The following is an 18,545-nucleotide window of genomic DNA, read 5'->3' on the forward strand; positions in this document are numbered from 1 at the left end:
GTAGCTACACGGGCTGAATTATAATTGCTCAGGCTCACAGTGCAGTTGAGCTGGTGGCAGTGCTTCCCAGTAGTTAGAGCTGGCAAATACTGAATGTGAGCCTGAGCTCCTCTCCCATACGCCTGCTCCAGCTGTTCAAGGTGCAGATTGCTGTGTCACTGGTTTTGGTTTGGTGCATTTGGGGATAAGATTAGGACTGGAACAACAACAACAACTGGATTGTGGTCTCTGAGCTGATAAGGATTTAGTGTCAAGTGAAAAAGCAAGGTGAAAAGAGAATGTTGTTGTTGTTTGAGGGGGGTGATTGAATTCAACAAATATTTATTGAATGCCTGTTATGTGCTAGATATTGTTCCAAGTACTTGGGTCACAGAGAATAAAAGAGCCCTGCCCTTTCGGAGCTTACAGGCTGTCGTTTACTGCCACTTGATCTGCATTCTGCCCGTTACCTTGGGCAAATCTCTGCATCTGTCATCAGCTGCCCAATGGGGGAATAAGCAGGATGGGCTCAGATGTGGATACTGTGGTAGATTGCAGATGCTGATGGGATACCTGCCCAACCCACTACCCAGACAGCACAGAGGGCTGGAAGTTGATTTTTTAATAAAGTACAATGGGAAGAGGGCGGTGGGAGCAGAGCCGTGCTGGCTGGTGACCTGTGGTGGTACTGGTGGCAGGGGCCCACACCAGCTACACGAACTGCTGCTATTGCTGCTACTGCTTGGTGGCAGCCTTGTTGGCGAGGTCTTTGGCCTTCTCTGTAGCTGCCAGTGTGGTCTTCTTTGCTTTCTCCTTGGCTTCCTTGGCTGTCTCAACAAGTGTTTTAGAAGGGGCCTCACCTTGCAGCTTGGCCAAGATGTATTCAAAACCCTTCATGGTCTTGGTCACATTACTTTTGAACCAGGCGAGGCCAAACTCCTGGGGACATCAAATAAGCTGGAGGAGACCCAGGCTTCCCGGCGGATTTTGGTCCAGCCACTGTTGTCGGAGTTCACATAGTAAACACATCGTTCCTCCACCACCATCAGCCGGGCATGGTTGATGTTCCAGGTGAAGGTGGTTGTGGTCTGATTCTGTGGGTCCACTACGGAGTCCTCCAGGATGCACACTGAGTGAGCAATGTTGGCAGGAAACAGTCGCTCTGCCCAGCGGGGCATCCTGTTGGTCTCGGTCAGGCGTCTCCGGGAAAGGAGCTTCTGGTCAGGGGTCACCTCTCGATGGACTATGTCTTCAGTCAAGACACGTTTGCTGTAGGGATTCGGGTACTGCTGCCAAGAGGCAGCGAACACTTGGTCCCAAGAACTTCGGAGCATGCTCTGGCCCAGGAGCGTGCTTCACCTTTGTCCCGGCCTGGGTGAGCTCAGTACCATTGCAGCATGCAGAATCAGGGGTTCGGAGCCCGGAGAGCATGCAGAGGCCGGGCCGGCTCGGTGCGCGCCAGCCTGGCTTGCAGCTCAGTCACCAGCTTGCTGCGCCCAAGTTGCTGCTGTGGCCATGAGGGGATAGTAGGGCCGTGTGCCAAAAGGAGAATTTAATAGATTTGTAAAAAGGGAAAATAAGAAAACAATCAAAAAGAGAAAACAAAAGACAGGAAGGATAAACCGGAAAATGATGGTGCTTTTTTTTTCAGGGGATAGTGAAGAGCAGGTTAGAAGGACGGAGAGGAACTGTGACTTCTCTGAGTATGCTTTAAGTTTTAAGCCATTGGAAGTTTTCAGTATTCAACAGTAAAACTAAAAAGAAATAAAATAAAATTACTAAAATTGAAATAAACAAATAGACCGATGTAAAAGTATCTGCACATAAAGAATTAATTCATGTAACTTTGAGCCCTCTAAATACCCATAGGGCGAATTAATCTAAGGATGAAATTCTAAAGAAATCTTACATTACATAAAGCCCATTGTTACTGGTGTAATTTATTGGTGTTATAATTCTGAAACTGTTTTGAATATTGAGGCCAGAGGGAGCCAGAGTTGACCCTGGGAAAGGAAGATATGAATATGGAATTAGGAGAAGACGGGGAAGCCCATGGTGTTAGATTTTTAGAGCTGTCAGTATGAACTCATGTCTTTTATTTTTATTTATTTGTTTGTTTGTTTGTTTTTTGGTACCGGGGATCGAACTCAGGACCCTGTGCTTGCAAGGCAGGCGGCGGAACCACTGAGCCAAACCCCCAGCCCCGAACTCATGTCTTTTAAACAATTTGTTGGGTTGACCCACAAGAAAGTGCCAGGTTTTAGACCAAGGTAGTCAAATATCAGGACTTTCTTTTAATTAAAACCCATATTGGGCAGGGGATTTAGCTCAGTGGTTCCTCTGCCTGCCTCCCAAGTGCAAGGTCCCCGAGTTCAATCCCCGGTACAAAAAAAAAAAAACCCAAACCAACCATATTTTCTAACTCTCCTCTTTGCTTTTTTTTTTTTGGTACCGGGGATCGAAGATCGAACTTGGGTCCTTGCACAGCAGGCAGCGAAACCACTGAGCTAAATCCCCGACCCCAATAACTCTCCTCTTTGAAAAGGCCTAGAAGATTTGACAACCCCGGAGTAATGAATATTTGCGTCCAGTACCCTATCTTGATTTCTAAATGCCATTCTTGACCAAGAGGAATCTGGCTCCTCTGGGAAGTAGATGGTTAGATATTGGGCTAGAATTATACCAGGTGAGTAATGCCAAAAAGCACCAGAGGGCTCAGAGATACATAGGAACACACCACAGGAGTCCAGAGTCACTCAGAAGGGTCCTGCCAGCTGAATTTGGGATAGTTTACATATAAAATATAGTGCTTGATGGCTCATGCTTATAATCCCAGTTACTCAGGAGACTGAGGTAGGAGGATCTCAAATTGCAAGTTTGTAAGTTTGAGGCCAGCTGGGTAACTTAGTGAGACCCTGTTTCAAAATAAAACAAAATTGCCTTTGCCCTGGGAGCGGTGCAGCGGCAGCCCGGAAGCCCCTTCATCTGGGCTGGGAGCCGTGGAGTGGCCTGGGCGAGGGGGCTTCTTCTGGGCTGGGAGCGGTGGAACAGTTTGTTTTTTTTTTGAGATAGAGTCTTGCTGTGTTGCCCAAACTGACATCAAACTGATGAGCTCAAGTGATCTTCCCACCTCAAGCCTCCTTGGATGCCATGCAAGCCTCCCTGGATTCACTGAGTTGAAACTCTTGGAAGAGGCAACTATTTCAGTCTGCAAGTCTTTGGTTGAAAACAATCCTCGAACAGGAAATCTTGCTGCACTCATTAAGGTCTTCCTTTCTAGAGCCAAAGAACTCAGAATTTCAGCAGAATGTCAGAACCACATCTTCATTTGGCAGACACATAATGGTTTGTTTATTATTTGCTGTTTGCTGAAAATATTTATCTGTGAGATGTCAGAGGAGGAGTTACAACTTCATTTTACTTATGAAGAGAAATCTGGCAGTTATAGTTCAGACTCAGAAGATCTTTTGGAAGAATTGCTCTGCCATTTGATGCAGTTTATCACTGATATTCCACTCTTAGATGTTACATATGAAATATCACTGGAGGCTGTATCAACAATGGTTGTTTTCCTTTCCTGCCAACTCTTCCACAAAGAAGTTTTGTAACAGAGCATCAGTCACAAGTATTTGATGCGAGGTCCATGTCTTCCATACACCAGCAAACTTGTGAAAACCTTATATAACTGTATCAGACAAGAAAAGCCACCACCTCCAGGATCCCATGTTTTCCCTCAGCAGTCGGATGGAGGAGGACTGCTCTGTGGACTGGCATCAGGAGTAGCACCTGGACTCTGGGCTACCTTCACACTCAGCGGTGTGGGCAGCAAAGCCGCTGCCTCTCCAGAGATTCCCTCTTCTCTCGCCAACCAGAGTCCCCTGCTTCTGCTGGTGTTGGCTAACCTGACAGATGCTCCAGACACACCAGATCCCTACAGACAGGCCATTATGTCTTTTTGTTGTCGTTGTTGTTTTGGTACCGGGGATCGAACTCGGGTCCTTGCGCTTGCACAGCAGGCGGTGAAACTGCTGAGCTAAATCCCCGGCCCAGGCCATTATGTCTTTTAAGAACACACAAGATGGGCCGGGGATTTAGCTCAGTGGTTTCGCTGCCTGCCTTGCAGGCGCGAGGACCCGAGTTTGATCCCCAGTACCAAAAAAAAAGAACACACAAGATAGCAGTTCATTCCGCTCATGGATTCCACATGCCTTCCAGATTAACTTTAATAGCCTATACATAGCTCTGTGTGAACAGCAGACGTCTGACCAAGCAATGCTTCTCTTGTACACACTTCTCCATCAGAATAGTAATGTCAGAACATACATGCTGGCTCGCACGGACATGGAGAATCTTGTTTTACCAATTCTTGAGATTCTGTATCATGTTGAAGAAAGAAATTCACACCATTTATATATGACCCTTATAATATTGCTGATTCTTACAGAAGATGATGGCTTCAATAGGTCCATTCATGAAGTGATATTAAAAAATATTACTTGGTATTCAGAACGGATTTTAACTGAAATTTCACTGGAGAGTCTCCTGATTCTGGTTGTAATAAGAACCATTCAATACAACAGGACAAGGACAAGAGACAAGTACCTTCATACAAATTGTCTGGCAGCTTTAGCAAATATGTTGGCACAGTTTCGTTCTCTCCATCAGTATGCTGCCCAGAGGATTATTAGTTTGTTTTCTTTGCCATCTAAAAAACATAACAAAGCTATGGAACAAGCCACACAGTCCTTGAGAGGTTCACTGAGTTCCAGTGATGTTCCTCCACCAGATTATGCACAGGACCTCCATGTCATTGAAGAAGTGATTCGAATAATGTTAGAAATTATTAATTCTTGCCTGACAGATCTTCACCACAACCCAAACTTGGTGTATGCACTGCTCTACAAATGGGATCTCTTTGAACAGTTTTGAACTCATCCTTCATTTGAGGATATAATGCAAAATATTGATCTGGTGATCACCTTCTTTAGCTCAAGGTTGCTACAAGCTGGAGCTGAGCTGTCAGTCGAATGGGTCTTGGAAATCATTAAGCAAGGGGTTGTTGCACTGCCCAAAGACAGACTAAAGAAATTTCCAGAATTGAAATTCAAATACGTGGAAGAGGAGCAGCCTGAGGAGTTTTTCATCCCATATGTCTGGTCTCTGGTCTACAACTCAGCCTGTACTGGAACCCACAGGACATCCAGCTGTTCACGATGGATTCTGACTGAGGCAGGGTGCACTCCTGCCTGGCCCCCAGGTGAATAGTCCTGCTAGTTATTTTTTTCAGGGGAACAGAAGCAGACAGATTGCCTGGTCTGTCTTCTGTCAGAGAGCATCACATGAGCGTGTACCCCTTGCACACTTTGATTTGGAGAATTGGTGCCAGTTGGCCATAGATCACTTAGTTTAGATTGTAGTGCAGGGAGGGGGGTGTACATAACAATAATAAATGTAAAAATTTGCAAAAAAAATTTTTTTTAAAGGGCATTGTATCTTGGTGGTATGGCACTTGCATAGTATGTGTGAGGCTCTGAGTTAAAGCCCCAGCATGGCCAAAAAAAAAAAAAAAGATTATAAGACATTGAATTAAAAAAAAACCCAAGAAATCAGTGACCTGTGACTCAGTAAGGATACACCAAAAACAAACAAACAACAAATTGGGGGTAGGGCAGGAAAAAGCTTCTTTTTGGAGACTGGGGTCTCACTTGGTAATTCAGACCAGCCTGAGCTATGAATTTGCTATGTGGGCCAGGCTGGCCTCAAACTTTCAATCCTCCCGCTTCAGTCTCCTGAATGCTGGGATTACAGGGGTATACCACCATCCCTGGCTAGGAAAAGTTCCTTTTTCTTTGTTGCTTTCTGAGACAGAGTCTTGCTCTGTACTTCAGGCTGGCCTTGAACTTACTATGTAGTCCAGGCTGGCCTCAAACTCGTAGCGATCCTCCTACCTCAGCTGCACAAGTGCTAGGACTACAGGCATGTACCACTGCACCCTGTGAAAAGATTTTAATCAAAGAAAACCAGCAAGTGCAGAAGATTTACAGGATTTTAAAAGCACCAGTTTACAATTTATATAGACTTATGATTGACTCAGGGAGACATCATCAGTGGGTGCTGAAACTACTGGTTGAAAGATTTTTTTCTGGTATTGGGAGTCGAACTCAGGACCTTGCACTTGCCAGGCAAGCAGGGTGCCACTGAGCTACATCCTCGGCCCTGAAAGATTGTTTTTGAGGACTGAATTTTCACATGTTCTCAAAGTCTCACTCCATAGATGACTTATTATGTACAGAGGATAATGGGGAGCTTTCAGGTAAACCGATCTGGAGGGCAGCCCAACAGTGTGCCTTCTGACGGGGGGGGGGGGGGGTGTGCCTTGCCAGGAAGCAGGCAGGCAAAATGCTCATCTAAGTCCAGTGAAGCCTCCCAGCTAAACTTTGAGGAGGTTGACTTGACCACATTAGGTTTACCTTTGTCCCTTCTTTTCTTCCTGACCTTCCACAAGGAAGTGCTCCAGTAAACCAGAACAGGGGACCATCTGCAAGACAGCTGGCCACCACTTCCAAAGAAGCTATGCTCCATTAAGAGATGGGTGGACGCTAACAGATTAGCAAATTATAACTATCGAATACCATGTGCAAACTGATTCGATCTTGGATCAGGAAGAAGGTGACATTTTGAAGGGACTCTGGGGCACAGCTGAAAACATTTAGGTATAAATACCTACATGGGGTGATACGGATTCCGAACCCTCTTGGCTGTGGGAACCAGATTCTGGCGCTGCAGAAGAGTGCATGCTGAAATATGGAGGGATAAAGTCTCCTGATCTCTCTCATCAGTAGTTGTGATATGAAAAGAAGAAAAAGGGGAGGGATGGAGGGAGGAAAAGGGTAAAGCAAATGCAGCAATGTTGGCCTCTAGTGAATCTTGACAAAGGAGAGTACATATCTGTTTAATAGCCTTCCAATTTCCCTAAAAGGTAGATATTTTTCAAAATAGAAATCGAGGGGCAGAAAGTGAACTTGAGCGAATTCCCTGTGTTTAATCCCAGCTCCCAGATCCTGCAGGACCAGGCCGGTTTTGTCCTGTGGCCTCAGCTCCTACACATAGAGCAGTAGAAGTTCGGTGAGTGGGCAGGTGAATGTAACAGGAGACCATTGTCATTGGCCCTGTTTGAGTCTTATATTGCCACTGTCCATTAGAAAGTAAAAGATGCACCAGCTATTTAGCTCATTGGTTCCAGTGCTTGCCTTGCAAGCGTAAGGTCCTGAGTTCGATCCCTGGTACCAAAAAAAAAAAAAAAGAAAGTAAAAGAAACCAATGTCCACATTTTTCTAGAACTTTGCCAGAACTGGAGGTGGCCCATCTGGGGACCCATAGTTAGTTAAACACCCCTGGCCAGGTGAAAGGGCTGTCCAGAGCCCATGTCAGTTCTTCTGCCTACTGTGTAGAGTCATGCATGTCACTTTGTCACAGAGTGGAGAGCAACAGCATGGGCCGGGAGCAAATGAACCAACGTAGCTTTCTGGTCTTAATAGGCCTTGGCTTTTTTCTGTTCTGAAAAGTCTGCTTTGTGTCAGACTCCTTAGCATCTGCATGTTACCAGAAGATAGTGGTAGGTGTGTGTGTTGAGGGGGAGGGGATTAAGATATCAACAGCTGCCATCAGGAACAATGGAGGGAGTCAGAGCTAGTGTGAGTGATAAGTCCAGCTTTCAAAGTCAGCATCTGAACCACTGGATGCTCCAGGACCCGGCCAGATTCGGCCAGATTCTCGGAGGCAGTGCCGTGGGTGAGTTCTTTAGCTCTTCCGCTGTTCCTGCTATGGTTTACACAGTTTGCTTGTTTCTATATAAACCATGATACCATCTAATCTAAGAAAGTGTTAAGAGTAAAAATTTTACTCTTTATCCTCTTACAGTTATTTCTTAGATTTTTTTCCACCATTGACCCCAGATCCTGTCCACTAGAATTGCTTGCTAGCAAGAAGACGAACCCAGAGTCAGGGACAGAGGAGGGCCTCTATAAATTTTGTTAATCTGGAAGTGGTCCCCAAACCACAGTTTGTAAAACACCGTTTTATGAGAAAAGAAGATGGGATGAAGACAGAAAAGGACACCCTTGGAAACAATAACACTGTGGTGTGACCACAGAATCAGATGCCAGGAGTCATGAGCTCTAATCCTAAATGGATTTCCCAAGCCACAGCGGCAGAGCTGAATGGAAAAGGGCGAGAGAAAGCCCTCGGTCATTCTTTCATTCATCTCCCCAGCAGCCCTTCACTGCACGTGGGCCTTCTGTGTTCTGCTGGTGCAAAGATGGGCCTGTGTCAGAGCCACCATGAGTGACCTGCAGCACACAGGGACAGTGGCCTGTGCCACCGGAGCGGAGCAGGTCACAAGCATGGGGGGTTGGGGGGCAAGTGAAGCGGGAAGAGGCAGCTTCCAGTCTGTGAGCTTCGAGGAGTCCCTGGGAAAAGAAGGCCTTGCAGCCAGGCCTTTAAGAACTAGCTGGGTCTTTGACCTTGGGGATTAGTGGGGAAACCTCTGTCAGGCACAGCACTGGCAATGTTTCAGAAGCCCGAGGCTATGGAGAAAATTTTGGCACCAGGCAGGGCACATGCCGAGAGTGTGTGGTCTCACCAGCAGAGTCCATGGAGCCTTTGGAGCCTGGGCTCAATTTCTATTTTGTTCATTAAGGAGTCGATGAAGGCTCTGACCCTTCATCTGGGGAGAACCATCCCCGTGCGGGGCCAAAATCCAAAGAGTAAGTTGTGACAGAGCTGTGACCAATGCTGCTCTGGAGCCTGGGCTGCTGCTTCCAGCTCACAGGAGGTGGGGATGTTGGTGCCTGCAGGAGGCAAAGGATGCAGGCTCAGGGGAACGGTGTGAGCAACCAAGGGACTGAAATTCTTTCCATGCCTCTGTTACTTTCTAGGGCTGTTGGCCAGGTCTAAGGGATTTTAAGAGGCAGGCTTTTCATTATTTTTCATGTGTCCTTTTCCTGGACCAGTGGCTTTGCATAAAGCACATGATCTGAAAAGTTTGCTATCACTTTAAAAAGTTCTGCTAAGCCCTACGGTCATGTGCCTTCAGAGTCTTGGTTACATAACGCTGCTCTTGATTGGAATTCTGCAGCTTCATGAACTGGAGTGTTGTCCTCTCCCTCCCCACCTAGCACTTTGTTTGCTGTGGGTCAGGGTTAGCTTCTTTCTAACCGTTGTTGCAGAACTCTTTAAATATTTGGTCTCACAGGTTCTAAAAGCTGGCAGACCAGGCTGCTCCCTGCAGGTTGTGAGCCCAGAGCCTTCCAGAAAAGAGCCAACAACATCCCAAGCATGTTAACGGCGTGTAGTAGCCGGCCGGTGCCACCCGGGTCCCAGCCGCCCCAGCTCTCGGGGCCAGGCTCCCAAGTGCTGAGGCCAGCAGCACCCAGCCTCTGGCCCGAGACCTGGAGGAGCCCTCCCTCTCCACTTTGGGCGATGACAACAGATTAAATTGCTGGCTCTCAGCACTGATGCCTGGCATTCATCGGGGTCACTTTTAATTCCGTCAATTCTCCCAGCTTCCCCTGGTACAAGAGCAAGTTCAGAGCCCTTTGGCTCTCACCATCTCAAAGCTGCTTCTCTTAGAGTCGGGCCGTACTGGCTGTTCCAGCGGCCCTTCAACACTTGATTCTGAAATGTAGTTCCTCGATGTACATATGTATTTGTTTATAGCCTGCATTTTTTCCAAAAATGACTGCAGACAGCTAATTAAGTATTAAATACAATGCAGTGATTTTCTTAAAATCAGGAAATGGACCAAAAGGCATCTTTGAGTAGGAAAATTAGGTATAACCAGAGCAAAATTTAGTTCACAAAATTCAAACTACAAATAAAGTCTTCTAAAGGCAAGTTCCAAAAATGCTTTCTTCTGAGTTTCCTAGCAGCCAAGGCAAAGAGAGCAACTTAATCAAGGATAAAATTCGTGCATCTGTAAGACGAAGCCCAGCAGCCCGAGAAGGCTGTTTCTTTGCTCTATGCAGCTCCCCTCATCATCTTGGAAGAGCACCAAGGGGTCACATGAGCTCTTGCTGTCATCTGCTTTCCACAGTGTCAGCACAGCCATTCAGTGGCTGCTTGCAGTGTTCCCTAGGGGTTGGCCTGCTGGCAAAGGCCCTTGTAGGCCAAGGGCCCTGATGGAGGCTGTGCAGGGTATTCCAGGGCAGGTCATGGCTTTTCAGGCCCTGCCCCAGGAGCCTTACTCTGGGGAGATGCTCTGCTACAGGACAGCGGCAGAGTCAGAAGGCCTGGCAGGAACTGTTGGTGCCAGCCAGTGTGGAAAGGCTGTGAGAAGTCCTGCAGTGACGGAGCCAGCCCAGCATTTGCCACGCTTATTTGACTAACAAGACCTTAAAAAAAAATTAAAACACTTAGCACATTAGGAAACACTGATCTAATACGGGTCAGCAAACTTTCTATTATGAGCCACATAAACTTTTTCTCCAGTGCTGAGGGTTGGCCCCAGAGCTCTGGTTGTACTTAGTACTTGCTCTTCCACTGAGCTGTCTCCTGGCCCCTGCACAGGACACATTTTAGGCATAATGTCTCTGTCACAACTAGCCACTCTCTCATATCAAAAAGGCACAGCTAGGTTCCAGTTAAGCTCTTCTTGTGGATAGTGAAATTTGAATTTCATACAATTTTGTGTGTCATGAAATAGTTTTCGTTTGAGTTTTTTCCAGCCATTAAACAAATGCAAAAGCTGACCTTTGGTTGCAGGGCATTCAGAATCAGATGACTGGCGGACCTGGTGTACAAGCTAGAGTTTGCTGACCCTGCTCAAGAATCCATCTTCTTAGCAAGCAAGCCTCCCTGGGTGCTACATATTAGAGTTCAAATTGTTAGACTCTCGTACTTCTGGTTGAAGAGCAGGTAACATAAACAAAATAGTAGAGAATTTCTGGTCTAGGAGTTTCTTCAGAAAACAACTACAGGTCCTCTCAAGGAAGCTGGGCTGTCTCGCACATGGCTGGGTTGTCACAGGCTGGAGATGTCCCCATAGGCATTATCATTCATTCATTTGTTCATTCATTGATGACATTCACTCACTGTATCCACAGAAGTGAGAATCTTAGGGAACTCAGCGTCACCTAGTTAACCCCCCACAGTAACCAGGAAACTGACTTCTGTCCCACCAGGCTAATAGTGTACATTTTGATTTTGACTTAGAGAAGCATTCTCGGCTTTTTATGATGTCAGTGTGGTAAAAGGCGGACCAAACATTCCTGCTGCTCCATCTGATGTCGAGTTCAGTTCCCCAAGTGTCTGTTGAGTACTTAGGGTGCATAAACCGTCTGTCTGGGTTGTGGGGGTACGGAAAGGAGCAAGGAGCACACAGGTCCCTCTTTACCTTGTGGACCAAGTTCAGGGTTTCCACCAACTTAGAGTCCACTGCTGTGGATTTCATCTCCTGGGCTTCTTCCCCTTCATTTCCACGCATTCATTCAGCAACACACAGCCTCTGTTCCAGACATGCAGAATGTAGCCTGGGAGAGTGCTTCCCAGGGCCCTTGGCATTTCTCTCTTCCTCTGGCATTCTTCCTTATATCCTCTTTTATATGATGGAACAGAAATTATTGCTGGGTGCCCTGAGATTTCAGCCTTTGTGTTCCTCATATTATGTGACTCTCCTTGAAATATTTAGTTTGCCAGGCATCGTGGTGCATGTCTGTAATTTCAGCACTTGGGAGGCTGAGGCAGGAAGGTTGCCATGCGTTTGAGGCCAGCCTGAGCTACAACATGAGACCCTGTCCCCAAAACACCACTCTCCCCAGACTGCTCTCTAAGGCATTTGTTTCCTCCGCCTGTATGGCACCCACTTTTCATGGCTTCTTTACTTACTGGTGGGTACCTTATGGTGCCAGGGCGTAATTCTAAAGCCATTGTCTGTTAAGCAGGAAGAGTCTAAAGAAACTATAAGAGGCTGAACACCCTGGCAAGCAATGTTATATATTAGATGGACAATTGTTTTTTGATTAGGGAAGATTCTGTACAATGTTAATTTTTTCCAATTACAAATGGAATGCTTAACTGAAGTGAAAAAAGATTTTTAAATATGAAAAAGCATAAAGGTACCAAAAAAAAAAGCATAAAGGGGAAACTCCATAATTCTATCTCCTATTAACCCTGTGGACATTTAACACAGAGTTTTTACTTTCTTCAATTCAAAGTTCACATTTTAAAATTATTTCTACTCTTTAATGGACAGTGAAGTTGACCTTTGTGTGGTGTGCAGGTCCCTGTGTCTTAAGACCCATGTAGATCTTGGGGGCTACAGTTCTGTCCCCTGCACAGGCACCCTCTCCCAGGCCCTGGCAGCCGCTGGCCTGCTCTGTCTCTACAGTCTTGTCCTTTCGAGACTGTCATCCACGGAGTCACACAGGACGTGAGTGTTCACGAGTGGCGCCTTTCACTCAGCCTAGTGCCTGTGAGACGTGCCCGGGCTGTGGTGAGTGAGCAGTGTGTCGCTTTTTGCTGCTAAGGCCATACTGTTGTGGGGCTGTTCCACAGTTTGGTTATACACTCTCCATTTAAAATTCCTTTTTAAAACTGACATTTCTTGAATCCTAAGGTGCTGTAATTTTTTTGGTACTGAAGATTGAACCCAGGGCCTTTGCACTGAGCTACATCCCCCACCCATTTATTATTTTTTATTTTGAGGCATGGCCTCACTAAATCACTGAATTACCCAGGTAGGGCTTGAACTTGTGATCCACTTGCCTCAGCCTCCCAGAGAGCATTGTATGTTTTTAATTTTCCCAGAATATCCCTGTGGAAGCGATTGGGCGCTTATAATGAATGCTGCCCTGGCCCTGGGGAGGAGGTGGTGCGGGCGTCCAGGAGCGGAGGAGCGCTGAGCAGGTGGTGGAGGGGCTGAGGAGTGAGGGTGGGTTACAGCAGGGCCCAGGTGGAAAAGGCCTGAGAGTGGGGCAGCTCAGGGGCTGGGGGAGTTCTGAGCACCCAGGCAAGGCCAGGAGGAAAGCCAGGAGAAGCGTTTGAGAACAAGCTTGACTGGTCAGCGCCAGCGTGGCCATGACCGCGCAGCTGACGGAGGAGACTAGCAGTGGCAGCGCCAACTAGGAGGGGTGAGGGAGCATGGGTCTGCAGGGCCTGGGACAGCTGGGTCTTGGAGGTGGGGTGGGTGAGGTGGACTCCAGTGTAATAGGCCGCTGGGAGGGGAGGGGTGGGCACTGGCTGGGGTTAATGTGTGCAGTTATTCCACGGACACACCGTGCTTCGTGCTATTTCCAAGTAGGGTTGTGTTGCAGTTAACTACAGGTATACAGCCCAAAGGTTTCTGCCGAGCATATTCCTGGGTCTCATCTGCTGTGTCACCATGGGTACATCCTGTGTTTCCAGGGTAGGAGAAGGAGTCATGCACTGTCTCCTTCAGGCTTCCATCCCAGGAAGGGGAGGAGAGGAACTCGCCCCCTTGGCCAGCACCCTCCTGGGTCACATCCTTCCTGGAAGTGGCCCGGCTTCCCCTGCTCACAGTTCTCACTCAGTTCCCAGAGGAGGGAAGCACTGCCCCGTCTCTCCAGCCTCAACTTCCGACCCTTTCGCTCTCTCCACTTCGCTCTGCTCACAGCGTGTGTGCCCAGGCACCTGGGCTTGCATGCTGCTCTGTGCTGTCCACACGCCTCTGCTAATGACCTCTCCCCCACCTCTCCTAGAAAAGACTGTGTCTTCACCATTGACCCATTGACCGCCCGGGACCTCGATGACGCCCTCTCCTGCAGGCCGCTCGCTGACGGTAAGGTGAATGTGGGTGAACATTTCTGCGCTCTCAGGCAGCGTGATGTGCAGGGTTGGTTCATCCTGTTCCTCAGCTCACCTTGGCCTCCGAGCCCACACAGCTGTGTGAACTTGAGGTCCTGTTCCTCTGGGGACTTTGGCAAGGGCGGGAATGATAACTGTCTGCTCAGCGCCACTTCTTTGGGACTGTAGAAGAGGGTGTGGTGAGGACAGAGGAGCCCCTTCCAGGCCTTGGCCCTTCAGGTGGTTCCAGTTTGGTGGAAGGAGCGATGGAGATGCAGAAGTGGCCAGGGATCCTCCTGCAAGATGGCTCCATGCTGGCCAGCAGGAGATGCCTATCCGCCACTCCCAGCAGTGCTTGTCTGTCCAGTACATTGTGAAAGGAAGGCTCTATGGCTCTTTAACTGTGCTTTGGGGTTGTTGCTAGACAGGAAGAAGCAAGATTGAGGCCAGTGGTCTTGGACAACTATAGGAGGAGAAAGAGAGAGCAGCAGCTGACTCTCAGAAGAAAAGTATGAGTGTGGTGGCATAGGCCCATAATCCCAGAGCCTCAGAAGCTGAGGCAGGAGGATTCCAAGTTTGAGCCCAGCCTGTGCAACTTAGTTAGCGAGACCTTTTCTTTTTTCTTCTTTCCATTAACTTTATTGGTACATTTTAGCTATACAGTACAGTTACATTCATCATTGTGATCTTGTACCTATACATGATGTATCTTGGTTCTTATTTTTTCCCCATTTCTCTGTCCTCCCTTCACCCCCTCCACCCTTCCCTGTTTACAAAGACTTTGTTTCCATTTTTTTCCTTTTCTCATATTTTTTCTTTTCCCTTTCCTTTCCCCTACCCCTCCTACTTCCCCTACTCCTTTAGACATTTTCTTCCTATTTCACAATATCAATTATACATTTTGATCCTTATTTACACTTTTAATTTTTCACACCAGAGAAAACTATTTGGTATTTCTGTATGTGTGTCCTATTTATTTCACTTAAGAGTATGGCCTCAATGTGCATCCACTTAGCTATAAATGCCTCTAGTTTCTCATTCTTTATGGCTGAGTAGTACTCCATTTTATAAAAAAAAACCACCTTCTTTATCCAGTCTCCAGTTGATGGGCAATTGGGCTATTTCCAAGTTTTTAGCTATTACAAACTGTGCCACTATAAACATGGGTGCACATATATCACTATGATTCTTTTAATTATTTTGGGAAGATACCCAGCAGAGGAATAGCTGGGTCAAATGGGACTTCCAATCCTAGTTGTTTGAGGTATCTCCATATTGATTTCTACAGTGGTTGCACCAGTTTGCACTCCTGCCAACAATGAAGAAGAGTTCATTTCTCCCCACAACCCTGCCAGCATTTGTTATTGGTTGATTTCTTGATAGCCATTCTTACTGGGGCAAGGTGGAATCTCAGCATTATTTTCATCTGCATCTCTCGAATGACCAGTGATGTTCAACATTTTTTCATGTTTATTTGCTGCTTTTACTTCTTTGCCTGAGAAATGCCTGTTCATTTCAGATGCCCATTTTTGAATTAGGTCTTTGTATTTGGGGAGGGTCTGATTTTTTTGAGTTCTTTATATATTCTAAATAGTATACCTTTGAGGAACAGCTGGTAAAAATTTTTCCCACATTGTAGGTTGTCTCTTAGCTCTGTTGGTGGTTTCTCTTGCAGTGCAGAAACTTTTTAATAAGATGAGATCCCACTTGTTGATTCTTTGTGCTAGTTCCTGTGCTACTGAGGATTTGTTCATAAAAGCAAGACCTTTTCTAAAAATACAAAATATTATTTAGCAAGAGAATGAGTCAGAGAAACATTGGACTCATTTAGGCCCAGGGACCTAGCCCGGAGATGTGAGCAGGGTCCACAGGGGAGGGTGTACAGATGTGAGAGAAGCCTGATATGGTGGAGGGTTTCAGCCTGGAGAGTGGGAGCCAGAACCCACAGGTTAGAAATCAGGAGGGCAGGTGGCCATGCTGCGTTGGGAAGAACGCGTGTGTCTGGTGATGCATGTTTATATGAGTGCTGCAGGTCCTCTTCCAAGGAGGTGGGAAATAAATAAGCGAACTAGATGTGGTCATATAACCATATGCAAGGGATCCCTGAGGAAGAGCTACCCAAAATTGAGCAGTGATTATATTCATTCATTCATTTGTTCATTTATTTTTGGGGTTTTTTTGAGACAGGTTCTTGCTGTGTAGCTTGGGCTGGTCTTGAACTCACTTTGTAGCCCAGACAGGCTGTGAGCTCGTGGCAATCCCCCTGCCTCAGCCTTCTGAGTGCTAGGATTATTCCAACAGTGATTTTATTAGGAAGATGGGATCGTAAGTGATTTTTCTCTATGTTCAAAATTTTTATAATGTGGTAATAATAGCTTTATAATGAAAAAAATTTGTAATAAAAAAATTATGAGGTGCCAGAAATCATGGGCTTCCCAGTAGCCCACTGCACCAGGTGACCAGACACCTTCCATCTGCTTGGTTTTTCCTTCATTCCTGAGGGGCTGCTGACATCTGTTCACTTGGCAGGACTGCAGCCAGAGGACAGGGGAAGGGAGCCAGGGCAGACTTGGAAAGGGCCCGAGGTGGTCAGTCAAGCGTTTTTCTGGTGGCACTTCTACAGTTGGCCTTGGTGACAGCAGTTTCTGCCAGGGCCATTTATTTAGGGAGATGAAAAGTGAAAAAGCAATTCCAGTTTGGACTGGGGTGGGGCTGGCTAAGCTCGGGTTCTGTTAGTTACCGGTTGGTGTCAGTTCTCACTTAGGGAACAAATGTTTAATGTTTCAAAGAGCGAATCGTGTTTTCTGGGCATACCTACAACATCTATAGCCATGTTTATTGAGAGAAAATGCTGTATAAAATTATACTTTGGTCCCGTTGAAGTCACCTGAATGGCTGTTCTGTGACACATAAACCCCCGTAACTGACAGAGCTTATCTCATCCTCGCGCCCCCTTTCTGTAGAGCCCCTGTGCTCCCAGGACTTTGCCAGTGCCCCCCGTCAGGTGCAAGGTGTAGACCATTGAGTCTACAAGACACAGTGACCGGCTGGTCGCCAGCCGATCACAGTTAGCTGGGGAGGGCTGTTCCAGGCCATCATGGCAGCTCCGCTTTGGAAGCCACTCCCCCAGTCACCTGACCCGATTCTCCCTGAATGCACCTGAGAGGAAGAACACCCTCTGAGCACCAGCCAGTGCTGGGGAGTCTCAGTTTTGCTCAAGAAAATGTTTAGTAACAAGAGTGGTGTTAGAATGGTAAGTGAAGACGGCAACACCCTTGTAATAGATAGATAGCTTACATCTCCCCACTGACCTCACCGCTCCTGAGTGCGAGTGCCACAGTGACCGAGCCACCCACAGCATACACTTACTGAATATGCAGACTGCGCTTGAACTTTCTACCTGCGAGGCAGCCCATTCCGCCATGAGGTTGGACAGCTCTTAGGAAGCCCTAGCCTGTCGTGATCTGAAATACTACTGTCTTCCTGTAATTTTCTACCCATTCACCCCATTTGTGCCCATCAGGCCCCCCGATGCTAGAGGACAGGGATTGGTGTTCTCCGAGTCACATCATCTTAGCTCCCCAGTCCCCCCTTACGAGGCAGAGTTCAGGCTGGGGTAATAGCTACCCATTCTGTTCAGGTGAACAAACACGATTGCTTAACCCTAGCCATAAAGCAGTCCCGACCTTTATTAAGCTTTTAGTTGACCCAGACTCCCAGCAGTCCTGTAGGAAGTGGGAGTCCATTTCTCTAGCATCTCACTCTCTCTTCTGCTCTCTAACATGGGGTCTGCCGTGAAACATATAAAGGGTTTGCTAGTTGAGACTTAAGAATGAACGAATGGGGAAGGAGAGTGGCTGCTCCCAGATTTGGGTTTCTGGTAATGAAAGTGTTCTGAATTAGATAGTTGCACGATCTTGTGAATATACTAAATGCTACTGAAGGAGAATGAATGAATGAATGGTGAGTGAACAGAAATAAATAACAAATCCAAATCCACTGATCCATGAGCCTTTCTGGAAATTGGAATTTACACCTTGTGCACAGTTTAGCAGGGGTCTTGGTGGACTCCCACAGTCACATCCCTCTTGTCTTTCCTCTTGGCTGCTTTCATCTCTGATCCATGAGATCCTAGTCAAGGGGGCGTAGCCTCTTCCCAGTGCCTGCCCACACCCCTGTCCTCACCAGCAGGAGAAAGGTGGTCCATCCTTTCCTGAGTAGAACAGTGCCCACCTGAGGGCCTTGGGAGTCGGTTCCCACTGTGCTCACATGGCCACCAATCTCTCGTGTGGGCCACCCCTGTCACCTCCCTGGCTGCCCAGCTTTCCCTTCCTGAGAGGCCGACATGCAGCTCTGTGCTGGGGGCCTGCAGCAGCAAGGAGTAGGACCAGGGTCTCACCACTGTGCCCTCAAGGGTTTCCTGGACTCTTTGGCTCTGTAGCTTCCCCGTAGAGGGCGTGTGCCCCCTGCCAGGAGTGTCTTGCTGTGGCTGATCACCTTTGGAGGAGGGAGGAGGCGGGAGCTGGCGGGGCCTTAACCCCTGTGCCAGCAGAGGCGTAGAATGGCTGTTTTACAGAGGAAAGGACGGAGGTGGAATCTCCGACCTGCTAAAGGGAAGGAAAGGAAACCTTGAGGTCCTGGAGCTTCTGTCCAGGAATGCTGGGCGCAGCCCCCGGCCAGGACAGTCTTCCTGCAAGGCTTGGCTCCCACCTTCCGGAAGGCCACCCCCATGCCAGTCACCCTAGTGCTTGATCTTTCCCTGTGCC

The 18,545-nt window shown here is 47.4% G+C and overlaps 1 protein-coding gene and 2 pseudogenes across 8 annotated transcripts in view; 2 read left to right on the forward strand and 1 right to left on the reverse strand.

The window, feature by feature from the left end:
- Dis3l2 (DIS3 like 3'-5' exoribonuclease 2) overlaps positions 1-18,545 on the forward strand; it is a 262,451-nt gene that overhangs the window by 137,578 nt on the left and 106,328 nt on the right. For all 7 annotated transcript variants that reach the window (XM_087209292.1, XM_087209293.1, XM_021247080.2 and 4 more), the window contains one exon: positions 13,695-13,774. In XM_087209292.1, coding sequence (XP_087065418.1) covers positions 13,695-13,774 — 80 coding nt within the window. The remainder of the gene's footprint in view (positions 1-13,694; positions 13,775-18,545) is intronic.
- LOC147828564 (PRELI domain-containing protein 1, mitochondrial pseudogene) lies at positions 691-1,904 on the reverse strand (annotated as a pseudogene).
- LOC147828565 (dymeclin-like) lies at positions 1,272-13,135 on the forward strand (annotated as a pseudogene). The gene is made up of 2 exons (XR_015450539.1): positions 1,272-3,936; positions 4,130-13,135. The product of XR_015450539.1 is annotated as a dymeclin-like (transcript).

This window comes from Heterocephalus glaber, unplaced genomic scaffold (genome assembly GCF_053883595.1).
Source record: "Heterocephalus glaber isolate CG9 unplaced genomic scaffold, H.glaber_assembly_v1.0 deba00001004, whole genome shotgun sequence".
Classification (NCBI taxonomy): Eukaryota; Metazoa; Chordata; class Mammalia; order Rodentia; family Bathyergidae; genus Heterocephalus; species Heterocephalus glaber.